The 27,586-nt window shown below is 37.0% G+C and overlaps 1 protein-coding gene across 3 annotated transcripts in view; it reads right to left on the bottom strand.

Annotated features, from left to right (window-relative positions):
• Window positions 1-525: 525 nt before the first annotated feature.
• LOC129500191 (KRAB domain-containing protein 5-like) overlaps window positions 526-27,586 on the bottom strand; it is a 75,906-nt gene continuing 48,845 nt past the window's right edge. Inside the window, exon 5 of one of the 3 annotated variants that reach the window (XM_055310357.1) lies at window positions 526-4,075. In XM_055310357.1, coding sequence (XP_055166332.1) covers window positions 2,184-4,075 — 1,892 coding nt within the window. In that variant the 3' untranslated portion in view covers window positions 526-2,183. The other 2 variants (XM_055310358.1, XM_055310359.1) reach the window with 2 other exon arrangements.

The following is a 27,586-nucleotide window of genomic DNA, read 5'->3' as shown; positions in this document are numbered from 1 at the left end:
CTAAAATAGATAAACACTGTGGGACTCTTCTTTAAGAGACACATGAGGGGAAAGTCACGGTAGACAGGGGACATGGTTGCTCACAAGGACAGATTGGGGTTGTCATATCAGAAGTTACATTACCTTGTGACTTTGCAGCATGTTGTTTAGGGAATGCACTAGTGAGAAGGATGGCTGTCAGATTCAAGGCCCCGCAAAAACACTGGTCACACAAAATGTATGCCAAGCAGTAGTATCATGGAGTACTTAAGTTAATTAGTCTAAAAAAGCCCTATATAATCTGGAATATGTCCATGATAATATCCCAGAAGTCTCAAAGAGGGAAATATGATACAATAGATAAACAGGGGGAAAATAATCACACATTTAAACTTCAAGGCCACTGAGAAAATGGATTCCTAGGTATGTTATTCTACATGATTACTGAATAAGTGATAGATTCTATAAGTTGCCTACAACTTTATATTAAATGAGATAGATTAACACTGATGGTGGGATAACACTTCATTCATTACTCATCCATGATAACACATTAAAAACCATTATGTTTTATTAATTAAAATATATTAAGTTCACACACAGCCTAAGTTATACATTTCAAATCCACTCTATAATCCTTTTTGGAAATACAGAATACAAGCATTAAAAAGCATTTGTGTGCTGATATCATGACGTGGGAATAGTGATTTCCATTGTTTTCAGGCATGAGATCATTCTTAAAAGCTGTGTATGTACAATCCTTTGTTATTTTAGGAAAGAGTCATCCTCTTTTGATATCTTTAAGGATTTCTTCATTTCAAGCACATCAAGTGACGTCCTCTAACTTCTTACTATAGCTACTATGACGATACATCAGTATTTTACTGGACTGCCACCTCTTTTTCCTCAAAGACCAGATAGTAAAATATTTTATTTATATCCAGGAGGTTCTTTAGTTTTAATAAATAAAGAATGATGTTCTCAACACCTCTTTCATAACTGACATTAATGTTATACCCACAAACAGCATCTCCACTTAGATTTTCTTCATATATTGTATATTATATTGTCCTTCTTCATCCATGGACAATTAGATGTATAAGAGTTCCACGTAATGAAGCAGGGCATCTCATATCCTTGATGCAACAACAATCAACCACATACTTTCACAAACCCATTAGGAATAAATGAATTTACTGAAGTGATTTGAGAGTACAAATACATTAGTATTTGCTAGTCACAAATCCAAGATAGGGTCCATGAACAATAACAACAAAAAAAACCCCCAAAACAACAATAACAAAAAAACAAAAACAAGGACATACTGAAATTAATTACACCTATGCAAAAATCCATTCACTTAGTCTTTTGAAGCATAATAGCGTATATATTTTCTAAGTGTATTAACTTATTATTCCTTATGAGTATTTTGATGTAATGTCTGAATAGATTAACTCATATTCTGCTTTCTACTTGATTTCTGTGATATTTATTGACAGTTGGTGTTCACTTACAATATTTCTAAATATTTACATCTTTCAAGTTACTTACCTTTATGTACTCTCTGATGTTTGCTATAGTGAATATTTAAAATGAAGGTCTTTCCTCATTCATTGTTTCTAGGGTTTGAATCTAGTGTGCATTTTGGGATACTGAGTATAGATTGAATTCCAGTTAAAGGCACTGCAACTTTCTCTACATTTTACATTTATCTATGCAATATAATAGTCATGATATTGAGCAAGTTGTGAGTTCCAATTAGAAGCTTACAACACTCTTTACCTTTATAATGTTTCTCCTCAGTATAATCTCTGAGATGCTGAAAAGGGTTGAGAAGTTTAAAAGTTTTCCCATGTTCTTTACATTTATAAGTTTTTCCTCAGTACAAATTGTGATGTTGAATAAAACTTGACCTCTGAGTAAAGGGCTTGCCAAATTCATCATTTTGGCAAAATCTTCTCTGATATACATTCTATGACAAGGAATGAGCATTGCTTAAAAACCTTTCCACATTATTTACAACTTTATGGTTACTCTCCAATATGAAGTCTCTGATGTGGAATAAGGGGTGAAGTCGTCCTTAAAAGTTTTCTCACATTCTTTTAACATTGTAGAGTTTGCTCCACTGTGAATTCTGGATAATGAGTAAAGATTGAAGAGTGATTAAAGGCCTTCCCACATTCTTCACTTTCATAAGGTTTCCTTCAAGTATGAATTCTGTGATGTTGACTTAGGTGTGAGTGCTGGATAAAGGTGTGGCCACATTCCTTACATGTGTAAGGTTTCTGTCCAACATGAATTCTGTGATGTCGAGTCAGGTGTGAGTGCCGGTTAAAGGCCTTACCACATTCTTTGCATATGTAAGGTTTCTCTCCAGTATGAATTCTGTGATGTTCGGTAAGTTTTGAGTGCTGGTTAAAGGCCTTGCCACATTCTTTACATTGGTAAGGTTTTTCTCCAGTATGAATTCTGTGATGTCGAGTAAGATGTGAGTGTCGGTTAAAGGCTTGGCCACATTCTGTACATATAAATGGTTTCTCTCCGGTATGAATTCTGTGATGTTCAGTAAGTTTTGAGTGCTGGTTAAAGGCCTTGCCACATTCTTTACATTGGTAAGGTTTCTCTCCAGTGTGAATTCTGTGATGTCGAGTAAGGTTTGAGTGCTGGTTAAAGGCCTGGCCACATTCTTTACATTGGTAAGGTTTCTCTCCACTGTGAATTCTGTGATGTTGAGTAAGGCTTGAGTGATGGTTAAAGACCTGGCCACATTCTTTACATTGGTATGGTTTCTCTCTAGTATGAATTCTGTGATGTTGAGTAAGGTTTGAGTGCTGGTTAAAGGCCTTGCCACATTCTTTACATTGGTAAGGTTTCTCTCCAGTATGAATTCTGTGATGTCGAGTAAGAACTGAGTGCTGGTTGAAGGCCATGCCACATTCTTTACATTGGTAAGGTTTCTCTCCAGTATGAATTCTGTAATGTCGACTAAGATTTGAGTGATGGTTAAAGGACTTGCCACACTCTTTGCATTGGTAGATTTTCTCTCCAGTACGAATTCTGTCGTGTTGAGTAAAGTGTGAGTGGTGGATAAAAACCTTGCCACATTCTTCATATTTGTAAGGTTTCCCTCCAATATACATAGGCTGATGTTGACACACTGTTGAATGCCAGTCAAAGGCTTTGCCACATTCCTTACAAATGTAACTTTTCTGGTCAGTGCTGATTGTGTTATGTATGTTTACTTTTGATGACTGACTAAACATGTTCCCAGGTTTATAACATCTATAAGAGTTTTTTCCCACATGAATTCTCTGATAATCACCTACACTGGAGGACTGGTTAAGAGCTTTCTCACATTCATTAAACTTAAAAGGATTCTCTTCCATAGGGATACTATTATGTATAATAAGGTTGGAGCTTTGATAAAAGACTTCCACACATTTATCATATTCATAATGAGTCTCTGGAAAATGAGTCCTCAGACATGTATTAACATCTGAACCTGGGTTAAATTTTTTCTCAGATTCACTGCATTGAGCAATTCCATTTTCATTGAAAATACTCTGGTAATTTTGTAGGGTTAACTCCTCAGTGAAGGACCTCTCAAATGAATCCCATTCAGAATTTTCTTCATTCTTAAATCTCTGATTTTCAGAAATATTTGACTCAAAGGTCAATCCAATCCTACTTTCAAAATGGTTGAAGTAATTATTTTCAGCATGGACTAGGCAACTTTCCAGATTTTCCAACTTTTCATTCTGCAAATATGTATGTTTAATCATTTGATTTGAGGCTGTGCTTATAGAAACACACTGCTTTGCAGAAGAGGCAGACTTAAGAAGGGAGGTTTTCCAAAATGTTTTATATCCTTCACCATCTTGGGCAGTGATATTCATATTATGCGCAGCTGTCTCAGTTTGGATACGTCCTTCATGATATATTTGGTGCTCTTCACTCTCCCCATCTTTGTTACAGTCTACCATGAAGTGTAAATTCTCAAGGGCACTATGTTTATATCTATGCACTGCCACATTTTGGAAAGAAGCTTCTATGCACAATGTTGGCAGGAAGCTCTGGGTGCCACTTGAAGATACTGCTGAAAGATATCAAATAACAAAAATAAAATCATTCTATTTACTACTTTCAGATAAACATAATGAAAACTTCTAATATGCAAAATTAAAATCAATCAGAGAACTTCAACAAGATGGGTGAGAAGGAATCATCAGGACTCTATTCTTCCATGGATACATAAACTTGTAAACAATGTACTGACTACATAGCCTAACAGATAGTTCTATGGTATTGTCATACTGGAGCACACATCACTTTCCTATACCTCAAAAAATCAGGAAAAGTACTATTTGAGCCTAAACCTAGAAGAAAGGAAGGAAATTTAAACTTAAAATAGAAATCAACAAAATAGGATATAGCAAAACAAGGAAAATATCTACAATAGGAAGAGTTGGTTTCAGAAAAGATCAACAAAATTGACTTATTTTTATTTATTTATTTTTAAAGATTTTATTTATTTATTTATTTGTTTGTTTGTTTGTTTTTAAAGATTGTATTTATTTATTCATGAGAGACACACAGAGAGAAGCAGAAACACGGTCAGAAGGAGAAGCAGATTCCTAAGAAGCCCGATGTGAGACTTGATCCCTGGGCCCCAGGATCACGGCCTGAGCCAAAGGCAGACACTCAACTGCTGAGCCACCCAAGTGTCTCAAAATTGACATATTTTTAGCTAAATCATGGAAGAATGAAAGAAGACCAATAAAATCAGAAATGAAGTAGTGACAACTGATAGCATGGAAATAAAGTTAATTAAAAGGGGTGATGATAATTATATGCCCACAAATAGATACCAAAAAAGATGTATAAATTTACGAAAAGCAGGACACCTGGGTGGCTCAGCGGTTGAGCGTCTGCCTTTGGCTGAGGGCATGACCCAGGGGTCCCCAGATCGAGTCCCACATCAAGTTCTCTGCATGGAATCTGCTTCTCCTCCCTCTTCCTGTGTCTCTGCCTCTCTGTGTCTCTCATGAATAAGTAAATACAATATTTAAAAATAAAAATTTACAAAAAGGTATAACCTACCTGACTCAACTATAGAGGGAAAAGAAAATCTATTTATCTACCACTATTAAGTAGATTGAAAAAGTAATTTAAAAAGAAACCTTCCATGGATGACTGGGTGGCTCAGAGGTTGAGCATCTGCCTTCGGCTCAGGGCATCATCCTGGAGACCCGGGATTGAGTCCCACATTGGGCTCCCTGCATGGAGCCTGCTTCTCTCTCTGCCTCTCTTTATCTCTCTCTGTTTCTCATGAATAAATAAATGAAATCTTAAAAAAAAAATCCTTAAAAGAAACAAAACAAAACAAAACCTCCCAAAACAAAGAAAAGTCCTATGCCAGATGAATATTCTAGATAATTCAAAGAAACATTTAATGAGAAAGTATTTAAAAAAAAAAAAAAGAGAAAGTATTTCAGATCTTCTATAACATTTCCAAGGAGTAAAGAGAAGGGAAATTATCAAATACTCTGAGACATCAGCATTTACAGGTTATCAAAGCCAAGGAAAACACTATAAGCAAAGAAGACTACAAACTACTATGGTGACAAATAGGTAAACTCTACAATAAAAGGAAGCAACCTGAATCAAAAGCACGTTTTACTAATTTACAACGTAATCAAGTAGGAATTCCTTCTGGACTTCAGAGTGCTTCAAAATATAGAAATCTATAAATTTAAGACAGCACATTAATAGAATGAAGATCAAACATGACATGATCACATTTATTTATGCAGAACAAGAATGTGAGCATACTAGACACTGTTCCATGATTTAAAACACTCAGTAGGAATGAAAAGAATCCACCTCATCCTAATAAAGGCCATATATGTACTAAAAGATGAAATCTAACATATTCAAGAATAAAAGACCAATGCCTTCTGCTGTATGATCAGAAACAGGTAATGAAGTGACTTTACCACTTCCATTTAGCATAGTAGTGGATATTCTAGTCAGAACAATTAGGCAAGAAAAAATATATAAAAGGAATCTAAATGAAAAAGGAAAAGTGTAACTATCTTTGTTCACAGATGGCATGATATATAAAAATATTATAGAATCCATCTTTTAATTTTTATGCTATTTTATGCCAAATGGACATCATTTATATTGCTTATTTCTTTAATTTTCCCTACTAGACTTTCACTTTTCCATTTTTGTGCAATGTAAATGTTTGAGTTAAGAAAAACTTCAAATAAACAACATTATATTATAAGGAACAAGAGAAAGAAAAAATGTAGCTGAAATTTAGCTGAGGAAGGAAATTTAAAAAAATCAGAAATAAATAAAAACAAGAGGTCAGAATAAACAAAAACATTAAAATTAAACTAATGCAATCTCTATCAAAATCCCAATGTCATTTATGGCAGAAAGATCAAAATCATCCTAACATTCATATGGATGTCACAGGATAACACATACCCAGAACAATCTTGAAACTCAATACCACGTTAGTGGCACTACACTTCCAGATTTAAAGAATATGACAAAGCCACTGTTACCAAAATAATGTAGCACACACATAAAGACAGGGATAGAATAATGGAAAAGTACAGGTGAGCTAGAGATATACTTCTCCAGTGTGTTAATGTGTATGACAATTAATTGAAGATGTTATTAAAATTTATATACTGATTTGGATTTCTATATTTTTTTTGACAGAGAGAGAGAGAGAATAATTAGGCAGAGCAGCAGGCAGAAGGAGAGAGAAAAGCAGACCCTCAAACTGAGCAGAGAGCCTGATGTGGGGTTGGATCCTAGAACCCCAGGATCATGACCTGAGCTGAAGGCAGACGCCCAACCAACTGAGCCACGTAGGGTGTCCCCTGATTTGGATTTCTAGGTGAGGCCCGAGTTTCCACATTTCTCAGAGCTTGCAAGTGATGCCAACATCTTATTCAAGAGCCACACTTTTAAATTCCAAAAATTAAAAAAAAAAAAAAAGAGGAAATCATAGATGATTTTGAACACCTAAAGTATTTTGGGGAAATTACAACTTCTAACACCATGAATAGAAATTACAATTTTTCTTGAACATTTACCACTCACTACATAATATTCTAACACCGTTTCATAAATTCAGCCATGAATCTACAATAACCTATGAGAAGAGAATTGTTCTTCATCTTCCAAAAAGTATCTTGGCAAAACACACAGACCACCATACAGAAGCAACTCTAAAAGAAGGTTCACATTAGGTTTCAAAGTGACAATGGGAATGCAAACATGATTAAACCACAGAACATATCAACTAAAAGGGTAAGTGAGGATAAAACATAACATAGAAAAAAATCACAAGTTAAATAAAAAAGAATAATAATGATAGACCAAAATTTTTTTATTGTCCTTCCTTGATTTTAAGAAATGTCTTCAGTGGCATAAAGCTTATACATCTATTTGTGGATGAAGGGTTTTGTGTCTTGTAAACACACTACAGAGACAGACACACACGGATACACCTGAAATAGCTATTGTTTCTGTGTCTCTTATGGTATTAAAAGTTTTTGCTCACTTACCTTTGGGTTGAATTATATTTCACAATTTTAAGGCAGTGGAATATATGTGATGCATGTGTTCCTTCCATAGAGCAACAGAGAAAAGCTAAGGAAGAGTTGGACTGTGACATGATTGTGAAATAGAGTGGAAACTTGCAGGACCTGGGGTGACTGATTTACAATCTCCACTTCAAACACTACTATCTCCAGTAAATGCAGGAGACAGCCTTCATTTTCCAAAGGAGACTACAAACAAAGTGAAATAGAGAAGAGTTTCCAGATTCAATGAGATAATTAAAGTATATCTTTCAGTAAATCCTCCCAAGGTACTTGATGATAGATGAGAAAATTACTATAGTGGAGGGATCTAACAGAGAGGACAGAGAAAATGAAGCACATGGACCTGTAATTGGTCACAGTGATGTCAGGCACCTAATGTTCAAAGGAAGTAACACAGTAAGTGCTGTAAAATAAATGTCCAAAACAACAAAGTAAGTCATAATCTAAATGTAAGCATGAAACATTTATTTTATTCAGATATCAAGCTACATATAGGGCGCATACTCTATAAATTATTAATAGTGTATTTAAGCTTTGTTTTGTGTGCAATCACAGGCTTTCACAGGGTCCTCTTTGCAATCTGATGAGCTCAAACACACAGGTTTGGTCCAGAGACTCTGACATGGGAGGTTAACTGACATACAAGACTTGTGAAACCAGGGGCACCTGGGTGGCAGAGTTGTTTGAGAGTCTGACTCTTGGTTTTGGCTCAAGTTGTGATCTTGGGGTCCTAAAACAGGCCCACATGGGGCTCCATGTTCACTGTGAAGTATGCTTGAGATTCTCTATCACTCTCCCTTTGCACCCCCACCCACCCGCTCATGCTCTCTTTCTCTCACTAATAAATAAATCTTTAAAAAAAATATGTAACTCTCATCTCCTGTAGGTGACTCACCCTCACTTAAGAATATCCTCCAGGGTTCCTGAAACACTGTGGGATTTCTCCACTGCAACAATGATGGACTGGCAGTTTTCACAACAGCCCTAGTCCTTATACTTACCAATGTCCTGTCTAATTTTTTTCTCTCAAGGATGATGTTCTTCTATTCTCTCCTGAGGGTGCCCATAGCAAGGAACCTATCTGTACAAATGTATTGATCTAGTCTAAAAGGAAGAGGAACAAGTAAAGTTCATTTAACATCAGAGCTGAATCTACGGCTCCCTTATTTTATTTATCTCTGAGGTTTAACCAAAGAATGATAAAAATTGATAACTTTCTAAGTAGTAGGAAAATAGAAGAGGCACATCTCACATGAGAACCAAGAGATTAAATCAAATCTGCATTGAGTCCAGCTTCAGTTCAAAGAAGAGCACTATGTTTGAAAAAAAAAAAAAGAACAAAAACAAAAAATACTTTAAAAAAATACTTCTATATTCGGAAGCACACCACCACTTCTGAGCAGTCAAACCCTGAGAATGTATGCTCCACACAAAATTCCAGGTCTACACCAGAGAAGATGAACAGTTTAAAAAAGATTCTTACACATATCAAAGAGGAAAAAATAGGTGAGCTGGAGTCCTTTCCTCCCTTTGCTTTTCATTTAAGCTAACATCACCCCTGCATGGTGAACTTGATCAGCCACTCCTCTCTGGGGCTCCTTTTAGTTCTCCTTCTTCCAGTCATCATGCCAAACATATTCTTGGAAATAGCTTCCTCTTTGACAAGTAATGCAGGTTACAATCTGCTTCTGGTTGTGGGCTGGATTTCTTAGCTTGACACCACAGATCTCATAGCCTTTATTTTTTTTTTTTAAGGTTTTATTTATCTAATCGAGAGAGAGACAGAGACAGAGATAGAGGCAGAGAGAGAAGCAGGCTCCATGCAGGGAGCCTGACGTGGGACTCGATCCGGGTCTCCAGGATCACACCCTGGGCTGTAGGCGGCGCTAAACCGCTGAGCCACCTGGGCTGCCCTCATAGCCTTTAAAAATATGAACTTGGGCAGCTCCGGTGGCGGTGGCGCAGCGGTTTAGCGCGGCCTGCAGCCTGGGGTGTGATCCTGGAGACCCGGGATCAAGTCCCACATCGGGCTCCCTGCATGGAGCCTGCTTCTCCCTCTGCCTGTCTCTGTCTCTCAATAAATAAATAAAATCTTAAAAAAAATAGAAATATGAACTTTTCCCTAATTCCCAACATTTACTAATGCCCACTACTATTGCAGGGTACAGGATCTCTTCAGTTTTCATCTCTGGCTTCCTCCTAAAAACTCACTTTGTGTAAAATGAGCATGGGCAGAAAAATCAGTTGCACTTTCCAGTATCCCCAGAAGAATCCACTTATACAAAAAAGCCTTCATGAGACATTTGGCCACTATTACATACACTTCAATGATGAGAGGTAAGACAGAGCACATTGCAGGGAAAACAACTGACAAAGTCTAATAGAAATTACTTTTCTTCTTTGTATCTCCTGGACTGCTTAGCCTATGAGGACTCCATGCTTTTCTTCGTCCTATTCACTTCTCCATCCTGTTGAGCACACTTTCCTCTGACCTATATCCTAAGGTCCTTTCTCTACACTTTACATTTTCTGCATTATGTTACATATAAATTTGCTATCCTAAGTCTATATCCTACTATGAATACCTAGGATCACCCTCATTTGGAGAGCAGGTTAGCTTTCTTTACATACAACTTTTTTTTAAAAAAAAAAATTTATTTATTTATTCATGAGAGACACAAAGAGAGAAGCAGAGACATAGGCAGAGGGAGAAGACATAGGCAGAGGGAGAAGCAGGCTCCTTGTGGGGAACCTGATGCAGCACTAACTCCCAGGACCCTGGGATCACAACCTGAGCCAAAGGCAAATAATCAACCACTGAGCCACCCAGGTGTCCCCTTTACATACAACTTCTTAACAAAGTAGTTCAATCTTATATGTATATGCATATTTGTGTCTTTTTTCTATTAAAGTATACTTGACATGAAATGTTATATCAGTTGAGTTTTACACATGATTTCACAACTCCATAGGTTCTACTATGCTCTGCACAAGTGAGCTACCATCTGTCACAATACAATGCTATTCTAATAGCATTGACTATATTACCTATACTATTATCTTTCATTCCATGACTTATTAATTCCATAACTAGAACTCTGTACTTCTCATTACATTTTACCTATTTTGCCCATCCTATCACTCGATTTCACTCTGCTAACCAGCAGTTTTTTTCTATTTATGGGTCTGTTTCTGCTTTTTTTGATGTTTCTTGCTATTTGTGACAATGTGGACAGACCTAGAAGGTATTATATGCTATGTGAAGTAAATCAGACAAAGAAAGAAAAATAGCATATGAATTAACTAATATGTAAAACTAAACAACAAAACAAAAGAACAAACAAAAGGTAAAAACAGGCCCATGAATGTCTATTTTGTTTTGAATAAAGTGCATGCCTGGGTAATCTTGAGAACTATAGGGGCACCTAGGTAGCTCAGTCAGTTGAGCATTTGCCTTCAGCTCAGGTTATGATCCCAGGGTCCTGGGATTGAGCCCCACATCTCCCTCTCCCCTGCTCATGCTCTCTCTCTTTCACTCATTCATTCATTCATTCATATAATAAATAAATAAATAAATAAATAAATATCTTTTTAAAAAATCTTGAGAACTATAAAAATTGCAAGACTATATACTGTATATAATGTAACATTTTGCCTGTTACAATCTTCCAATCCTGGCAAAACATAGGAGGCCCCCTAGATCAAAGTCCAAGCATCTCACAGCTTGGAGACAAGCTGTGACACAGCTTGGTGACACAGCAAACACCATAAACGTCTTATTCATACTAATTTCACTTGCCAGCTTCCCACCCCCAACTGATACAGGTAGATGTTGCACATGCAGTTGATTTGTGTCACATCTATGAAACCTGGAGCATAGGAAACCCGGATAACTTAAAGGAATATCTAGCACATCTGCCCAAATCTTTGCCATGGAAGGAGACATACATTTTCCTGTACAATAAACAAATCATCGATGTGGTCCTGTGAGATTGCTAAACATCACTAGAGGCAGGAAAAGATGGAGCGAAATCACAGGAGAAGTCTGCTCCAAGATTGTGATGATTTTAATGGATGTGAAGACTTGTGCAAACAAACGAAAGCACAACACAACATTTTTAGAATACATTGCAATTTGTTAGCTAATTTAATGGGGAAAAAAAGAAAAAGAACAGAAAACCTAAGTCACTAACACAAAGCACGACACTGATTTTTAATTGATTTCAGAATAAAATGATAAAACTAAAGATATTTTTAGGAAAACACAAAGTATTCTGTCTCTGAGGTCTTAGTATAAGGGAAGATTTCTAAAAACAACAAAAACACTAACCATGAAGGGCGAACTGACAAATTGGATTACATTAAAATTAAGAACTCTGAATCACAAACTCAAGAGATAGAAAGGAGTAAGAGAGGAGACAAAGGACTCATTCTCAGCATATATACAAAACTACAAAACCTGAAGAGAAACATATTACAACAGAAAAAAAAAATGGGCAAAATAACCCACTAGTTATTTTGAAAAAGAGATTATCCAAAGGTTAACCAAATTCCACACTCAGGAAGTAACAAACAATAAAAACAAATAAAACCATAACTTTGTAACATCACATACCAACCAGAAGATTACCGTGAAAAAAAAAAAAAACTACATAAAATACCAAGTTTTGGGAAGTATGTGGATAGGTCAGAAATTAAATATGCTGTTGGTAGTAGGAAAATTGGTATTATACTGGCAAAGTGCTCGGAAGTATCTATTAAAGCTGAACATATCTACCAACACTTCACTCCCACACATATAGCCAGTAGATGTGTCCATGTTCCACTAAAAGACAAATTATGGTTTTTACACACCAGTACCATTCATGACATCCTACACTGAGAACCTTCCTCCTCCCATTAACAGTAGGATGCGGCAGTCAGTTGATATTCACACAATGGAATTGGATCTATCCATTCTAAAGAATGAGGCAAAACAACATGCTGTAAATACAGATAAATTCACAAATGATGGAAAGAAAAGCCAAATACAAGAGCTCTCATTGCTGGATTACTTTTATATAAGATTCAAAAATGAGGACAGTAATCTCTTGCCTTATTTATTAAAGAAGTGCTAAGCTTTGGGGAAAGTTACTGAGGATCTAAAGAGGACAAATAATACACTGTTTCTCGATCTCTGTGGCTTATAGAGATGTCATCAGTTTATGAAATTCTATTGAGCTGTTTACTTATGATTTCCACATATTTAAAAAGAAATCACCTTCAAAAAATAGAAGTAAATAAATATCATAATGTACATATATTGACAACTTGAAATTAAGATAGGATGTAATTTCATACTGTGACTAGATCTAAAAAAAAATTAAAACAATTTCAAGCTAAAGCAATATGGTACTGAGTATACAAAGTTCACATAAAAAGAATGAAAGATAGGCTTATTTTCTTAAAATGTACACAGGAAAACATAAGAAACAAATAATTAGAGCAGCCTGGGTGGCTCAGCGGTTTATCGCCACCTTCAGCCCAGGGCCAGATCCTGGAGACCCAGGATGGAGTCCTATGTCGGGCTCCCTGCATGGAGCCTGCTTCTCCCTCTGCCTGTGTCTCTCATGAATAAATAAATAAAATCTTAAAAAAAAAAAAAAAGAATTAAAAAAATGATTGGGCATAAGGAAAAGCATAAAAAATTGGTAAATCCAAATACCAATATCATGATTAAACTATTAAATATAAATAAACCAAATGTTCCTGGTAACACTAAATGTTGCTTGAATATATTCCACTGGAATTTTTGTACAACTATAACTAAACAGGAGGAAATAATCTAAAAGGTAGATGAAAAAAATAAAATTAAATTAAAGGTAGATGAGGGGATGCCTGGGTGGCTCAATGCTTGAGCATCTGCCTTTGGCTCAGGTTGTGATCCTGGGGTCCTGGGATCAAGTCCCACATCAGGCTCTCTCTGCCTCTCTCTGTGTCTCTCGTGAATAAATAAAATCTTTTTTCTTTTTTTTTTTTTAAATTTTTTTTATTTATTTATGATAGTCACAGAGAGAGAGGCAGAGACACAGGCAGAGGGAGAAGCAGGCTCCATGCACCGGGAACCCGATGTGGGATTCGATCCCGGGTCTCCAGGATCGCGCCTTGGGCCAAAGGCAGGCGCCAAACCGCTGCGCCACCCAGGGATCCCAATAAATAAAATCTTTAAAAAAAAGATATATAATCTAATATTTTGGGATGCCTGGGTGGCTCAGCAGTTGAGTGTCAGTCTTTGGCTCAGGGTGTGATCCCAGAGTTCTGGGATCGAGTCCAACATTGGGCTTCTTGCATGGAGTCTGCCTATGTCTCCGGCTCTGTGTGTCTTTCATGAATAAATAAAATCTTTTTTAAAAATTGGAAAAAAAAAGTAAAGAAAGAAATTACTCCATGTAGTGATGACCAATCAAACAACCAGCACGGTGATATAAATATTTTATAGAAAAATCTTTAACACTAAAGGAGTTTGTCACTCTTATTCATAATGTTATTTTTCAATATCTCAATGTATACCATTATAATATCCTAATTGGAGGATAATAAAAATAATTTATGTTTATGTGTGTGCATATTTATATATAAATATATAATATATACATAAATCATATATAAGATATACACATATAAATGCATATATATAGGGAAACATTTATTGTTAGCTCATGAAACATTAAGATAATCATCACAGAGGATTGACATTGAGATGGTAAAATAGGGCATCTGAATGGCTTAGTCAATTATGCATCCCACTCTAGATTTAGGCTCAGGTCATAATCTCGGGGTTGTAAGACTGAGACCCACATTTGGCTCACACTTTCTCCTCCACACTGGGCATCTAACCTGCTTTGGATTCTCTCTCTCTTTAAAAAAAAGAAAAGATGGTGAAATGTGTAGTTCACACCTAAGTAATTCTCATAATAAGCTCAACTAGCAGCTTTTACATAAGACATTAGTGGGCAAATTGCAGTAAAGAGTGAGCCCACAGAGATCAAGAAGGACAATATTAAAAGGGTAAGAAGAGCAATTTCATGTTGACCAAAATACACCTCCCCCAGGTCAACACAGTGATCCACCATGATATACCACCCACAAACTATGATTCGATTCTTCTACCAAGAAAAAGAAAGCAGTGGGCATCCAGCTTCACCAAATGGCAGTCCACTACCTGGGTGATCTATTAAGGTCTCCCCTCATGGGGATGCCCAGGGGAATTTGTGGTGCTGGCCCAATGGGGAATCATAGAGAAATGGGGAAGGTAGATATGGCTTATAGCAACCAATACTCAGATCTTGGAACACTGACGGACCAGACTGTGTTCTACATGGCAGTCACTACTCCTACCCCTCACCCCTACCCCAGCAAGCCTGAACAAAGACTCTGAGCAACCCTAGAGCCTATCTTATAGGCCTATTTGAGGAGAGAGCCAAGTCAGCAGCACTGCCCAAGTGTTGAGCATAATCTTGACTCTGCATGAGCAGGGAGCTTAAACAGGGAACTAGGGCAGTCTGAGAGTGAAACCTACTGTACTGCACAGCAACAGAGAATGGCCTTCAGTCCTGCCAAATGTTTGAACATAACTTCTGGCCCCACATGAATGGGGGCTTGCCAGCATTGGCTTAGAAAATACTCAGGGGCCCGCAGTTGCCAATGAACATGTCTCTCCTGTGAACATAAAAATAACGATTCCAAGAAAAATGTGAACCAGAGAAATCATTCCACTTGGAAATGCACACAGGCTAGTCAGTTATATTCCAAGGGTCAGTGTTCAAATTCAAATAGAGAGGATCCAGGATGAAACATTACTTGTGGGCTACCTTTTTCATGAAAAATAAAATCCCAAGATATTTGCCAAAGTCTGACATGTTCCTTTGCATAGTATGGACAATGAATGTCTCACGGTTATTGATGCTTTATCTATTGTAATGTATTTTATGTTCTTGATTCTGCATGTTAGTGCTAATATTATTATCCTCTTACTGACAAAAATAATTTATTTAAAGGTAGTTTTAGAGATTATCTCAATATTGGTAGAATCAGGGTTTGAACCTGGATACCCTACACATCAACATGAGGCTACCAGGTCAAACGCTCTTCCAGAAGATGAACTGTGTTTGGATTCGCTTTCCTGTTTGACACTAAATGGTTCACCCAGAAGTCCTCACATGGAACATCCTCTATGAACTGAGACTTCAAAGTGAAAATTCCAGCTCAAACCATATACATGTAGCCTGAATGGGTTTCCGGTTACTACTAAGACCAGACACAGAGGTCAGGCATGCATCCAAGATAAAAACACAGGAAAGGCCCAGCACAGAGTCCACTTTCACACATGGAGACCTAGAATTACACACCTGTGTATCTGAGTACATTTTGTATAGGTTAATACCCTTCCTGCAGAACATACTACATGTGTCCAGGCATTGGTTCTCAATGTCTGTTACCTAGACAGGCATCTGAGAATGTTAGAAATTTGGGGGCCTGCACCCCAGAACTATTCACATGGTAATGTGGGGATAGGCACAGCAATTCAAGATTTACAAGTGTTCCTGGTGATTCTGACACAGTCTACATTTGACAACTCTGCAGGAAACAAAGTAATAGGCCAATTCTGAGGTACCCACAGGTAAGTCACTCTTAGAAATCTCTATGCTTGTGGTCACTTTAGTGTTGTGACACACATACACATACAACATATACAACACACATTTTCTTTATTCTTAAATGAATCGGACTCTAACAGAGTCTATCTCGGCTTCCTTCTCTTCCGTCTCCCTTCTCTCAATACCTTCCTTGAGCTTCCTGGGATCACCCCAAATACACTTCTGTTCACATTCCTAAATGAAAACAATTCAAATTAAAGTGAATTGGAATTTATGTAAGTATTTTAGCAACTAAGTTATGAAATGCATAAGATATTAATACATGTTATATATTAAAATGGGATTGAATATAGCATTCTCACTAAAATGCTGTCTTAGATGACTTACCCTGAGAACATAAATAATTACAGGCCTAACAGCTCTTCATCAGTACTCCGTTCACATGCAGCATAAAATTCCTGTGCATTAAGCTTAAGGATACTCTAAATTTCAGGGGTTTCTTTTTTTTTTTTTTTTTTTTTTTAATTTCAGGGGTTTCTTAGAATAGTTGGTTTCAAGGAAAAGTGTGATTCCCTTTCTGTCAGATGCTGGGAAAAGTTCAGAGAATAAGAGCCATTCACAAACATATGTCCACCTGTTTTATATAACTCTAGATTTGTACTTAGACTGGACCTATGTCAGAGTGTTGGTCAATGACATGGAGGGAATAGTGCTTCGGGGAGAATGGCCTTCCTTAATAAAAACAGAAAGTCTTCAAGTTAAATTTCTTAAGTCCTATCAGATTTCTTTCCTGCCTTAAATATGGTTTGATGTCTGGTGATGGGAAAGATATCCTGGGATGTCATGAGAGGGCAAATATAAGCACAATGGCTAGGGTGGACAATACTAGAGAGAAGAAACAGAAAAATCGACAGTACACTCTAAGATGTGTGAGCCATTCTTTTTTTTTTTTTTTTTTTTGTGAGCCATTCTATTAGACCTAATCATCTACCTACTTACTGTAGGTACATACCTAACACAAAATATACATCTTTTCCATAAATACACATCAGTCTTTTAATGGTGAAGCTGACAACAAAATAACAGGTACTGAAAACTTGTTATTGTTTTTGAACCAATCTTAAATGGGAGTATAACATGCTACCCAAGTTAAATATTTTTTAAAAAAGATTTTATTCCTATAATTGATAAGAATCTTCTCTCTACTCAGGTCACAATATGTATAAGGACAGGATGGCCTGTGAAAAATAGGGACATCTAGCTTAAAAATTGGGTAGACTGAAGCAGAAATGATTACTGCCTGTGACTAGTAACCTCCTTCCCAACTAATCAGTGCCATGCATGTAGTCCAGAGCAGAGGACTAGACTCATCATGGGGCTGAGTGAAAGTGAGGGAGGTTGTAGTCAGCTGTGGGTCAGCATCCATGGAATGTCACCCATCTATTATGGATCAGACCTATGTTGGGCTTATATACCTAGGATACCAGTGCTTTGTACAACCACAACACACACCTTGCCGGTTCTGTGTATTACTGTCCAGCAGCTCTCTGCATCTTGAACAATTCACTCTGTCATGTGACATCTTAAAGGTATGACCAGAATGTTTAAGTCCTCTAATATCCCCTCTCCATCTACAATCACACATCTGGGCCTTGGAAAGTATAATCATCTCTGTCATCCAATAGCAGCTGGTCCACAGTACAACCAGGGAATGCATTAAATCATGAGAAAAGGATCTGACTTCCCTAATCCCAGAAAATGGCCACATATCCCAAATCCTCATCTTCGTTACATTTGTCAACAGAAGTAGTTTCCTAAGACCTTTCAGTGACCAAAGGGAGCTCCTTATCACATCTGTCCTCACTTTTCCATTCTCCATATTTGCTATGTGCAGGATTTACCTTTCTATAGAATACTATCATATTCTATCTGTCCTTTTAAATCTCCTTAGTACCAAGTGCCTGAAGTAATCCTGTAGACCAATGAGGTGTTCTCCTGTTCTTACAGTGAAGTGGTGACAAAACTGTATTTCAATCTCACATATGGCCTCAAATAATCCAGTTATCAACCATTTCTCATTGAATTAAAACATTCCAAGCTACTCCTAAAAAACCTACATGGGTGTGCTGGCTACGATGGGAGGGGAGAGCAGTGAAAGTGGAGTCTCTAAAACAGAGGAAAGAACGACAGCTGTGATGCTGACATCACTGGAATGGAAATGAGGAGACAGAAGAACTGGACATGATTTGGAAAGAAAAGTAAAATTCATATTTCTAGATTCTGAGTACATTACTGCAGCCTTGGACAAGTGTCCCCTCCCCACATTTAATTTCCTCATTATAGCCTATATATTTTTCATCTTTTACCTTGGACTGCATCATGTCTCCCAAAAGAATGTTGTTTTCTTCCTAAACTGGAACATCTACTCAGCACTATCCCATGTTTGTTCCCTTCAAATAAATGTTAAAACAACCCATGACTCTTGAGGTATCCAAGTTTTCACCTAATCAAACTATTACAGTAAAGTGGGTAACACGGATAATGTCATTTCTAAGATGGAAAATGAACAGTAACTACAGAAATCTTACTTAATGTTCTTCTCCAATTGAGAAGGAAGGAGTGAAATGTATCATATCATACTACATGGAATTTAACATGCTCACTGTAGAATTATACCCATATTCAAATTAATTTTGAACACCATGTCATTTCTTGCAATCTATTCATAAAATCTATGAGGAAGTCATATAAGCAAGAGTTCCTGAACTGTGGAAGAAGGAAAACAGAGTACATCCTACATAAGTCCTAGACAGGTAGACAAGGTAGGATTTACTTGGGGAGATTCTAAAAACAACATATGAGATTTAGGCAAAAAAATACAAGGCAATGTAGAGAAAATTATTCCCATTATGAATCTATATTTTTGTTTGCAAGGAAATCATCAGTTTTGAAAATTGTAAATTATCTTTTTGTCTTCCCTTTCATTCTGAAGATACAGGTACACACATACACATACGTAACACATATACACATATGTATTTCTTCCTAGTTAGTTATTTTACTCCAAAATATATCTTTAGCTTAATATAACATACTGCATTCTGTGCATATCAAAACCATAAACCTCTGCCTATAAGAGGTATGCTTATAAGAACAACATAAGCAAAGGAAAAATACAGGTTAAAAATTTATAAATCCTGATTGAGAAAACTGTAGATACGGCTTATAATTATATTTGTGGTGACTTCGTTCGAAGTGCAGTAGTTAAGAGAACCCATTGGCATTGGATAGTGAGCCATGGTTTAATGAAAGAAAACAGATATTGAAATAAAGATTACTACTCATAGATCCTAGAATATGTACATATTATGCATTTAGAGACAGCATGAAGAGTTTCAGACTGGGTGCAGGAAAAGAAAATGTCTGAAACTAGTGCAAATTTCTTTTTAGAGGTCTATGGTCGGTGTGCTTTGGAGTTCCTGGACCAAGTCTAGAATGCACAATTCAAACCCAAATGAGTGGAGTAAGGTAAACTCTGTGGGAGTTTTCTCTAAGGGATGCTCATGGTAAATCTACTGTGATTGGCCACTCTTTCACCAAGGCTACTGGGTAAGTTATATAAGAACGGATCTTTCCTTGTGACTGTGGGGGCTGTTATCCAGAGTTATTTGCTGTTGGGTGAATTAATTAATAGTCAGTTCAAACCCCTTCAGGCAGTCTGGTTATAGGAGTTGGAATCCATGTCATCAGTATCAAGAAATTACTTAGCTACACTCTCAATAATACTTCCATATCATCCTTATTAAAAATACTATAATGTTCTGGCAGTTCCAAAAGAAAGGAAAGATATAATACATAAATGTGAGGAAAATTAATCTCAAATAATTTGAGGTTTAGGGCCTCTAGGGAAAAACATTATTAGTGATACCATTCCAGGGCTTTAACAAGTGACCCCTGAATAATGCAGGGGCTCAGTGCACCCACCTCCAATGCAGCTGAAAATGTGTGTATAACTTTGACTTCCCAACTCTTGATAGCTTACTGTTGAGAAGAAATCTTAGTGAAAACAGTCAACTATACTAGGTATTCCTAAAATAAAGGAAGCTCAGGAAAAGACAATGTTATGAAAATCAGGAGGTGATAATACAAATACATACATAGTACTGTACTATGAAAAAAAGCTGGCTATAAGTAGACCCATACAGTTCAAACACATGTTATTCAAGGGTCAAGTGTACTTTATCTTACTGTCGGCTTATCTGCAACCTTAATGAATTTGGGCAGGCTAATATTGTGCAGGATAACATTTCATGTAATATACATCAGTGTTAACATATTAAAACCATTCAGTGTTTTTAGTGAAAATGTATTCAACTTCAGATTTCAAACATACTATAAACAAACCACTGTATGATTCTTGGTCAAAATACCCATCACAGGCATTTGAGAACTATTCTTGTTCGTCTGATAAAATTATCTATGAGCTGTACTTTTGATGCTTTTTAAGCTGAAGCTAAATATTGCATAAATGTGGATTTACAATAATTTTACATTCTTTCATGGGAGAGTTAGCTATACTTTCCTCAGATATCTGTGAAAATTTCTTTATTTCAACCAAATAACTAATATTCTTGGCTTGTATCAATTGCTATGATGAAGATACATCCACCTCTAAATAAATAGCAACTAGCAAAAATATATAAATTTTGGAGTGTTTGTCTTACTTGAATATGCAAATAATGTCTTACATACTTCAGTAAGTATGATTTATTTTACTCTTATGTATCAACCACAAACAACATCTCCATGTAGACCTTCTTCATACATTTTATATTATAGCCTCCTTAATTGTCCATGGAAAAGTAGGTATGAATGAATTACCATCATATCACAGCCCTTCATGTCTGTGAGACAGCAATCATCAAATAATTTTGCATGAACACAAGCACTAAAGGCATAGCATGGGATGATTTAAAAGTAAAATTAATAATATTTGCAATGCAAAATTCTTCAAATATGGTCAAAAGAAAAAAAAAGAGACTCAGTGAAACTAATTATCCCTGTCTAGACATCCATCCCCCTTGATCCTCTCAGGAATATTAACAAATGGGCAGCCCCGGTGGCTCAGGGGTTTAGTGCCACCTTCAGCCACCCTTCACCCTTCACTTCAGGGTGTGATCCTGGAGACCCGGGATCCAGTCCCACGTCGGGCTCCCTGCATGGAGCCTGCTTCTCCCTCTGCCTGTGCCTGTGCCTCTGCCCTCTCTCTCTCTCTCTGTGTGTGTCTGTCATGAATAGATAAATAAAAAATCTTAAAAAAAAAAAAAGAAACTCTTCCTTAAAAAAAAAAAAGGAATATTGACAAATATATTTGACCTCTGAATAACATGGTTTTAAACAGTGTGGGTCTACTTATACACAGAATTTCTTTTTCTTTTTTAAATTTTTTTTTATTTTTATTTATGATTGTCACACAGAGAGAGAGAGAGGGGGGGGGCAGAGACATAGGCAGAGGGAGAAGCAGGCTCCATGCACCAGGAGCCCGATGTGGGATTCGATCCCGGGTCTCCAGGATCGCGCCCTGGGCCAAAGGCAGGCGCTAAACCGCTGCGCCACCCAGGGATCCCCAATTTCTTTTTAAAATATAGTGTAGTGGGCAGTCCTGGTGGCTCAGCGGTTTGGCGCCACCTTCAGCCAGGGCTTGATCCTGGAGATCTGGGATCGAGTCCCACGTGGGGTTGCCTGTATGGAGCCCGGGTGTCTCTGCCTCTCTCTGTGTCTCTCATGAATAAATAAAATCCTTAAAAAAAAAAAAAAAAAAAAAACCTTTATTAAAAAAAAAAATATATATATATAGTGTAGTACTGTTAAACATGTTTTCTCTTCGTTATGATTTCCTTAATATTTTCTTTTGTCCACCTTACTTTATTTTAAAAATACTGAATAGAATACAGACAATATATGAAGAATGGGATGATCAACTGTTGATGTTCTGGGTAAGGTTTCAGGTCAACAATACCATATTCCCATGGTAAAGCAGGAATGGTTTTAAGATTGGGAACTCAAAAATTACACAGAGGTTTTCAATTCTAAAGGGGCTTGCTACTCCTCATGCCTGCACTGTTCAAGGATAAAATATAATTGATCTAGGTCATTTAAATTTGGATTTTTCTCTATAATACTCTGATTTAATCTGAAAAGTACTGACATACTGTTTTCTGCTGTGAATTCTCTGATTTTATTTATTTATTTATTAAAGATTTGTTGATTTATTTTGGAGAGAAAGAGAGAACAGGAGGAGCAGAGGGGGAGAGAGAATACCAAGCAGACTATCTCAGGACCCCGAGATCATGAGCTGAGCTGAAGCCAAGAGTTGGCCATTTAACCAAGCTAGTCACCCAGGCACCTCTTCTGTAATTTTATTTAGATTTTCCTTTCTATTGCATACTTCACCAATTGTTTGTATCTTTAATATTTTTATCCTTCATAGAGGTTCTTTTTATCTGAACTCTATATTAAGAACAGAGGTTCATCAAACATTACATTTTTAGGGTTTCTATCCAGTAGGCTTTCTCTGATGTTGAATAAGCTTTCAGTTCCAGGTAAAAACTTTACCACCTCCTTGACATTTTTAAGGTATATCCCCAGCAAGTATAATTTCATGTTGAATACTTCTCATTATTAAATATTGCCACATTCTTTAGATTTCTAGGGTTTTATACAATATTCACACACTAAAGTTCAGAAAGTTTATAATTTTGCATTGACTTTGCCTTTTTTTTACATTTGTCTGCATTCCCCCACTATGTATTACCATATATTGATAACATATGAATGCTAGATACTTTGTACAAAAAGATTTGAGCTTTTGTAAAAGATTTCCTAGATTGATTACTATAATACTGGTTCCTTGGAAACGGAGTTCTCTGATGTTTATTAGGATATAACCTTGATTGACATTTAAAAAAAAAGTTTTTTGGGAAACCTGCGTGGCTCAGGGGTTAAGCATCTGCCTTCAGCTCAGGGTGTGATCCTGGAGTCCTGGGATTCGGTCCCACATTGGGCTCCCTGCATGGAGCCTGCTTCTCCCTCTGCCTGTGTCTCTGCCTCTCTCTCTCTCTGTCTCTCATGAATAAATAAATAAAAATCCTTAAAAAAAAATAAAATAGGGACGCTTGGGTGGTTCTCTGCCTTTGGCCCAAGGCGTGATCCTGTAGTCCCAGGATCTAGTCCCACATCAGGCTTCCTGCATGGAGCCTGCTTCTCCCTCTGCCTATGTCTCTGCCTCTCTTTCTCTCATGAATAAATAAATAAAATCTAAAGATAAAAATAAAAGATTTTATCTATTTATTTGAGAGACTGAGAAAGAGAGATCATGAGTAGGGTGGTAAGAGCAGAGGGAGAAGCAGACTCCCTGCTGAACAGAGAGCCTGATGCTGGGCTCCATCCCAGTGACACGAGCCGAAGGCAGATACTTAATGGACTGAGACACCCAGGCATCCTGATTGACATTTTCCCAAGTTTCATTGCATTGGTAAGTTTTGTCTCCTCTTCTATTCACCTTGATAACTATGGAATATAAGAGTCCTCACAAAGGCATTTGTAAGTTCACAACACATTAAAACTTGATCCAGGGCAGCCCGAGAGGCTCAGCGATTTAGCACTGCCTTCAGTCCAGGGCGTGATCCTGGAGACCGGTGATCAAGTCCCACATCAGGCTTCCTGCGTGGAGCCTGCTTCTCTCTCTGCCTGTGTCTCTACCTCTCTCTCTCTGTGTCTCTAATGAATAAATAAAATCTTAAAAAAAAAAAAATAAATCTTGATCCAAATTAAGTATTATGTGTTAAGTAGTGCACAGTGATGTTTGGATAAAGATCTTCCTGTACTTATCAAAATTAGAGTTTGCAATAAGGAGGGATCATGTATTGGGAGAAAATGAATCCTCTGACATCAATCAGTCACTTTTAAAGATTTTATTTATTTGACACAGAGAGAGAACACAAGCAGAGGGAATGGGAGAGGGTAAAACAGACTCCCTACTGAGCAGAGAATTTGGGATCATGACCTAAGCCAAAGGCACATGCTTAATACATTGAATGACCCAGGTGCCCCCAATCAATCACATTTAGAATTTTTATTTTTGTTTTTAAATGTCTTTCAGAGTTCTTTCAATGAATGATTAACCCAGTCTTATATTTGAAATGGTTTGAATGATTACTTTCAGCACAGACTAGGTGACTTTCCAGAATTTCCAAATAGCCCTCCAGAGAACATGTAGGTCTGATGAACGGATTATGGACCTTGGGCTCAAAATCACTGTTCTGCAAATATAACGGACTTTAGGTGTCCCCCCCCCCACCCCCGAATGCTTTCCATCCTTGATCTATTCTGGCAGTAAGAATTTCTTTATGGATAACAGTCCCAGTTTGGTTATATCCATCATACTTCCTTACTGCCCTTCACTACCCCCCATCACCTTGCTAGTCATTTACTACGTACAAATACTCAGGGCTACTGCTTCCGCATCTTATCAGGTCACTCTACAAAATAAATCTTCCTTGCCTCTCTTTCCTAATAGGCCTATGGTGTTGTGGATAGATACAACTAAAAGATACGAAGTAAATTATCCCACACACTGTACTTATATACATATACGTTAAAATGGAAATGTGCAAAATTCCATTCCGTTGCTCTTCCGTGAAGACAAAAATGGACCAAATTACCTTTCAGAGTGTTCCAGAAGCCATTTAGAACACAGTACATCTAACTAATTACAAATGAAGAAGTGCCACATGGAAGAGAGAACAAGGAAATTGTGTGAGACTTTCCACAAAAGCTGCTCATCCTCCTTAACACTCCATGGCAACACTGAGAAAACTCTTACCTCTCCTAAGGAGATAAATGAGTGACCTGTATATTCAAGATTTCACTGGGCTGGCTTCTTTCCCGCTACCTGCTGGAACAATTTTGTCATGAATGGCATGGAAGACTTGCAGAAGTAATCAAAGTACCCTCTGAATGCAGTTTAGCGGTTGCTCAGACAAAAGATGAGCATATGTTCAAACAATGAAGAGACTACATAGCTAAAGACACAGAAAGGAAGAGATTATGGTCTCTAATATTAACTGCAATTTTTTAAACTGGGGAATTACAAAAATCAAAATAATACAAATGCCTAACAGTCCTCCCAAATTACGAATATATCTGTTCTTTTGTAGAAAGCAAGTTCAGAATACACTGGTAGAAGGCTGTTTGTTTTAATTACCTAATTTCAACAAAAATCAAAAGGCATACAAAGAAATAGAAATACATGTTCCAATTGGAGGATAAGCTCTAAAAATAAAGCTCCTAAACTGACCCTAAATTAATAAAGAACTATTAACTGCCAACACATAAGTCAACCATCACAAAGATGCTAATGGAGGAGGAAGAAAAAATGGATAGTGCAACTAAATGTTATCAGAAAAACAATGCATGACAAAAATGAAAATCCAGAGACAGAAAGTATAAAAATAATCAATCAGAAATTAGGAACTGAAGAGAACAATCATGGATTTTAGTATTTGTGCTGCCAAAGCCAGCACAACAATCACTAATTTTAAAAACAAATCAAAGGTAGCCCGGGTAGCTCAGAGGTTTAGAGCTGCCTTCAGCCCAGGATGTGATCCTGGAGACCTGGGATCCAGTCCCATGTCAGGTTCCCTGCAATGGAGCCTGCTTCTCCCTCTGCCTGTGTCTGTGCCTCTCTCTCTCTCCGTGTCTCTCATGAATAAATAAATAAAATCTTTAAAAAAACAAAACAAAACACATCAAGGCCTCAGTCACAGATGTGATCAAGCAGAAAAAGAATGAGACAACTTAAAGACACCTTGTTTTAAATCACCTACTGAGAGGACGAAAGAAAATGTGAAAAGGACAGTATAAGTGACTAATGGAATATCAACAAATGGACCAATTGGGGGATGCCTGAGTGGCTCAGCAGTTGAGTGTCTGCCTTTGGCTCAGAGCGTGACCCTGTGATCCCAGTTTTCCAGGATCTAGTCCCTCATTGGGCTCCCTGTAGGGAGCTTGCTTCTCCCTCTGTCTGTGTCTCTGCCTCTCTGTCTCTCATAAATAAATAAATAAATAAATAAATAAACAAACAAACAAACAAATAAAATCTTAAAAAAAAAAAAGGGACCAATTGGTACATTAAGGGAATCACAAAAGGGGAGGGCAGTGAAGAGGGGCCAGCAGGTATACATGAAGATCTAAAGACCTGTACTTTCCACATATGTGGGAAAAGGGGACAAATTCAACAAGCTCAGTAAATTTATTTTTTTTTTATTTTTATTTTTTTTAAGCTCAGTAAATTTAAAGTAGGATACATACTAAGACATGAATACAGGGACACATTATAATTAACCTATGAAAAATCACAGGTAGAAACAGAAATTTGGAACAGGGTGAGAAGAGAAACTCATCTTGTACAAGAGAGCTCCGGTAAAATTGGCAGTGATGTTCACAGCAGATCTTATATGAAGAAGTATATGGGACCGTGCATTCAAGTACTGAAAGATCAAAAAACATGCACCAAGAATACTCTGAGAAAACTGTTTTTCATGAATGTAGAAATGAAGACTTTCCTAAGTAAAAACTCCTCTAAGTTTACCCACAGACCTGTTCTACAAGAAACATTAATGGAAGTCTTTCTAGGTAAAATAAAATGACTCTAAACAGTAACTGAAACCACATGACAACATGAATCTCTCTGTTAAATGTAAGCATTTTCACAATTACAGAAACTTGTAGTGTTGTAATGAGGTAGCACAAGTCACTTTTATTTCTATTACAGAATTGTTTTAAAAAAGCATGAAACACATAAATCTAGGTAAAAAATACACAACATAAAAGACTTCGTGGTATTGGTAACATTAAGTGGGCGCAGGGATGAAATGGTAAGTAGAAGAGTTTTGTATGCAATTGACAATATCAGTTTGTCATTATTCTTTGTTATGCCTTTAACATATTTGAAGCAGTCTCCAAGACAATCACTATGAAAATATGTAGAGAAGACATACATGTTAATGAGAATGGAATCAAAGAATGTCATAGGTAAAACACCACCATTAAAGATAAAATTTAATATGTAAACATGATAAGAGTTATTAACGGTTAAAATATTGCTTTCAATTAATAGAAAGTGTTTCTCTTATGCAAAGAGATTTCCCCAGGACCCTCACAGCAATAGAGAAGCTCTCAGCTTATAGATACCCTCCCACTCCTAGAGGAGTCTCCTGGCCCTCCCTGTGGATGTGATGGACCATCACTGGAGCTGAAGGAGAATTCTTAGAGAATGGA

This window comes from Nyctereutes procyonoides, unplaced genomic scaffold (genome assembly GCF_905146905.1).
Source record: "Nyctereutes procyonoides isolate TBG_1078 unplaced genomic scaffold, NYPRO_anot_genome, whole genome shotgun sequence".
NCBI lineage: Eukaryota > Metazoa > Chordata > Mammalia > Carnivora > Canidae > Nyctereutes > Nyctereutes procyonoides.
The sequence above is the reverse complement of the archived record's forward strand: the minus strand, read 5'-3'. Positions and strand labels throughout refer to the sequence as shown.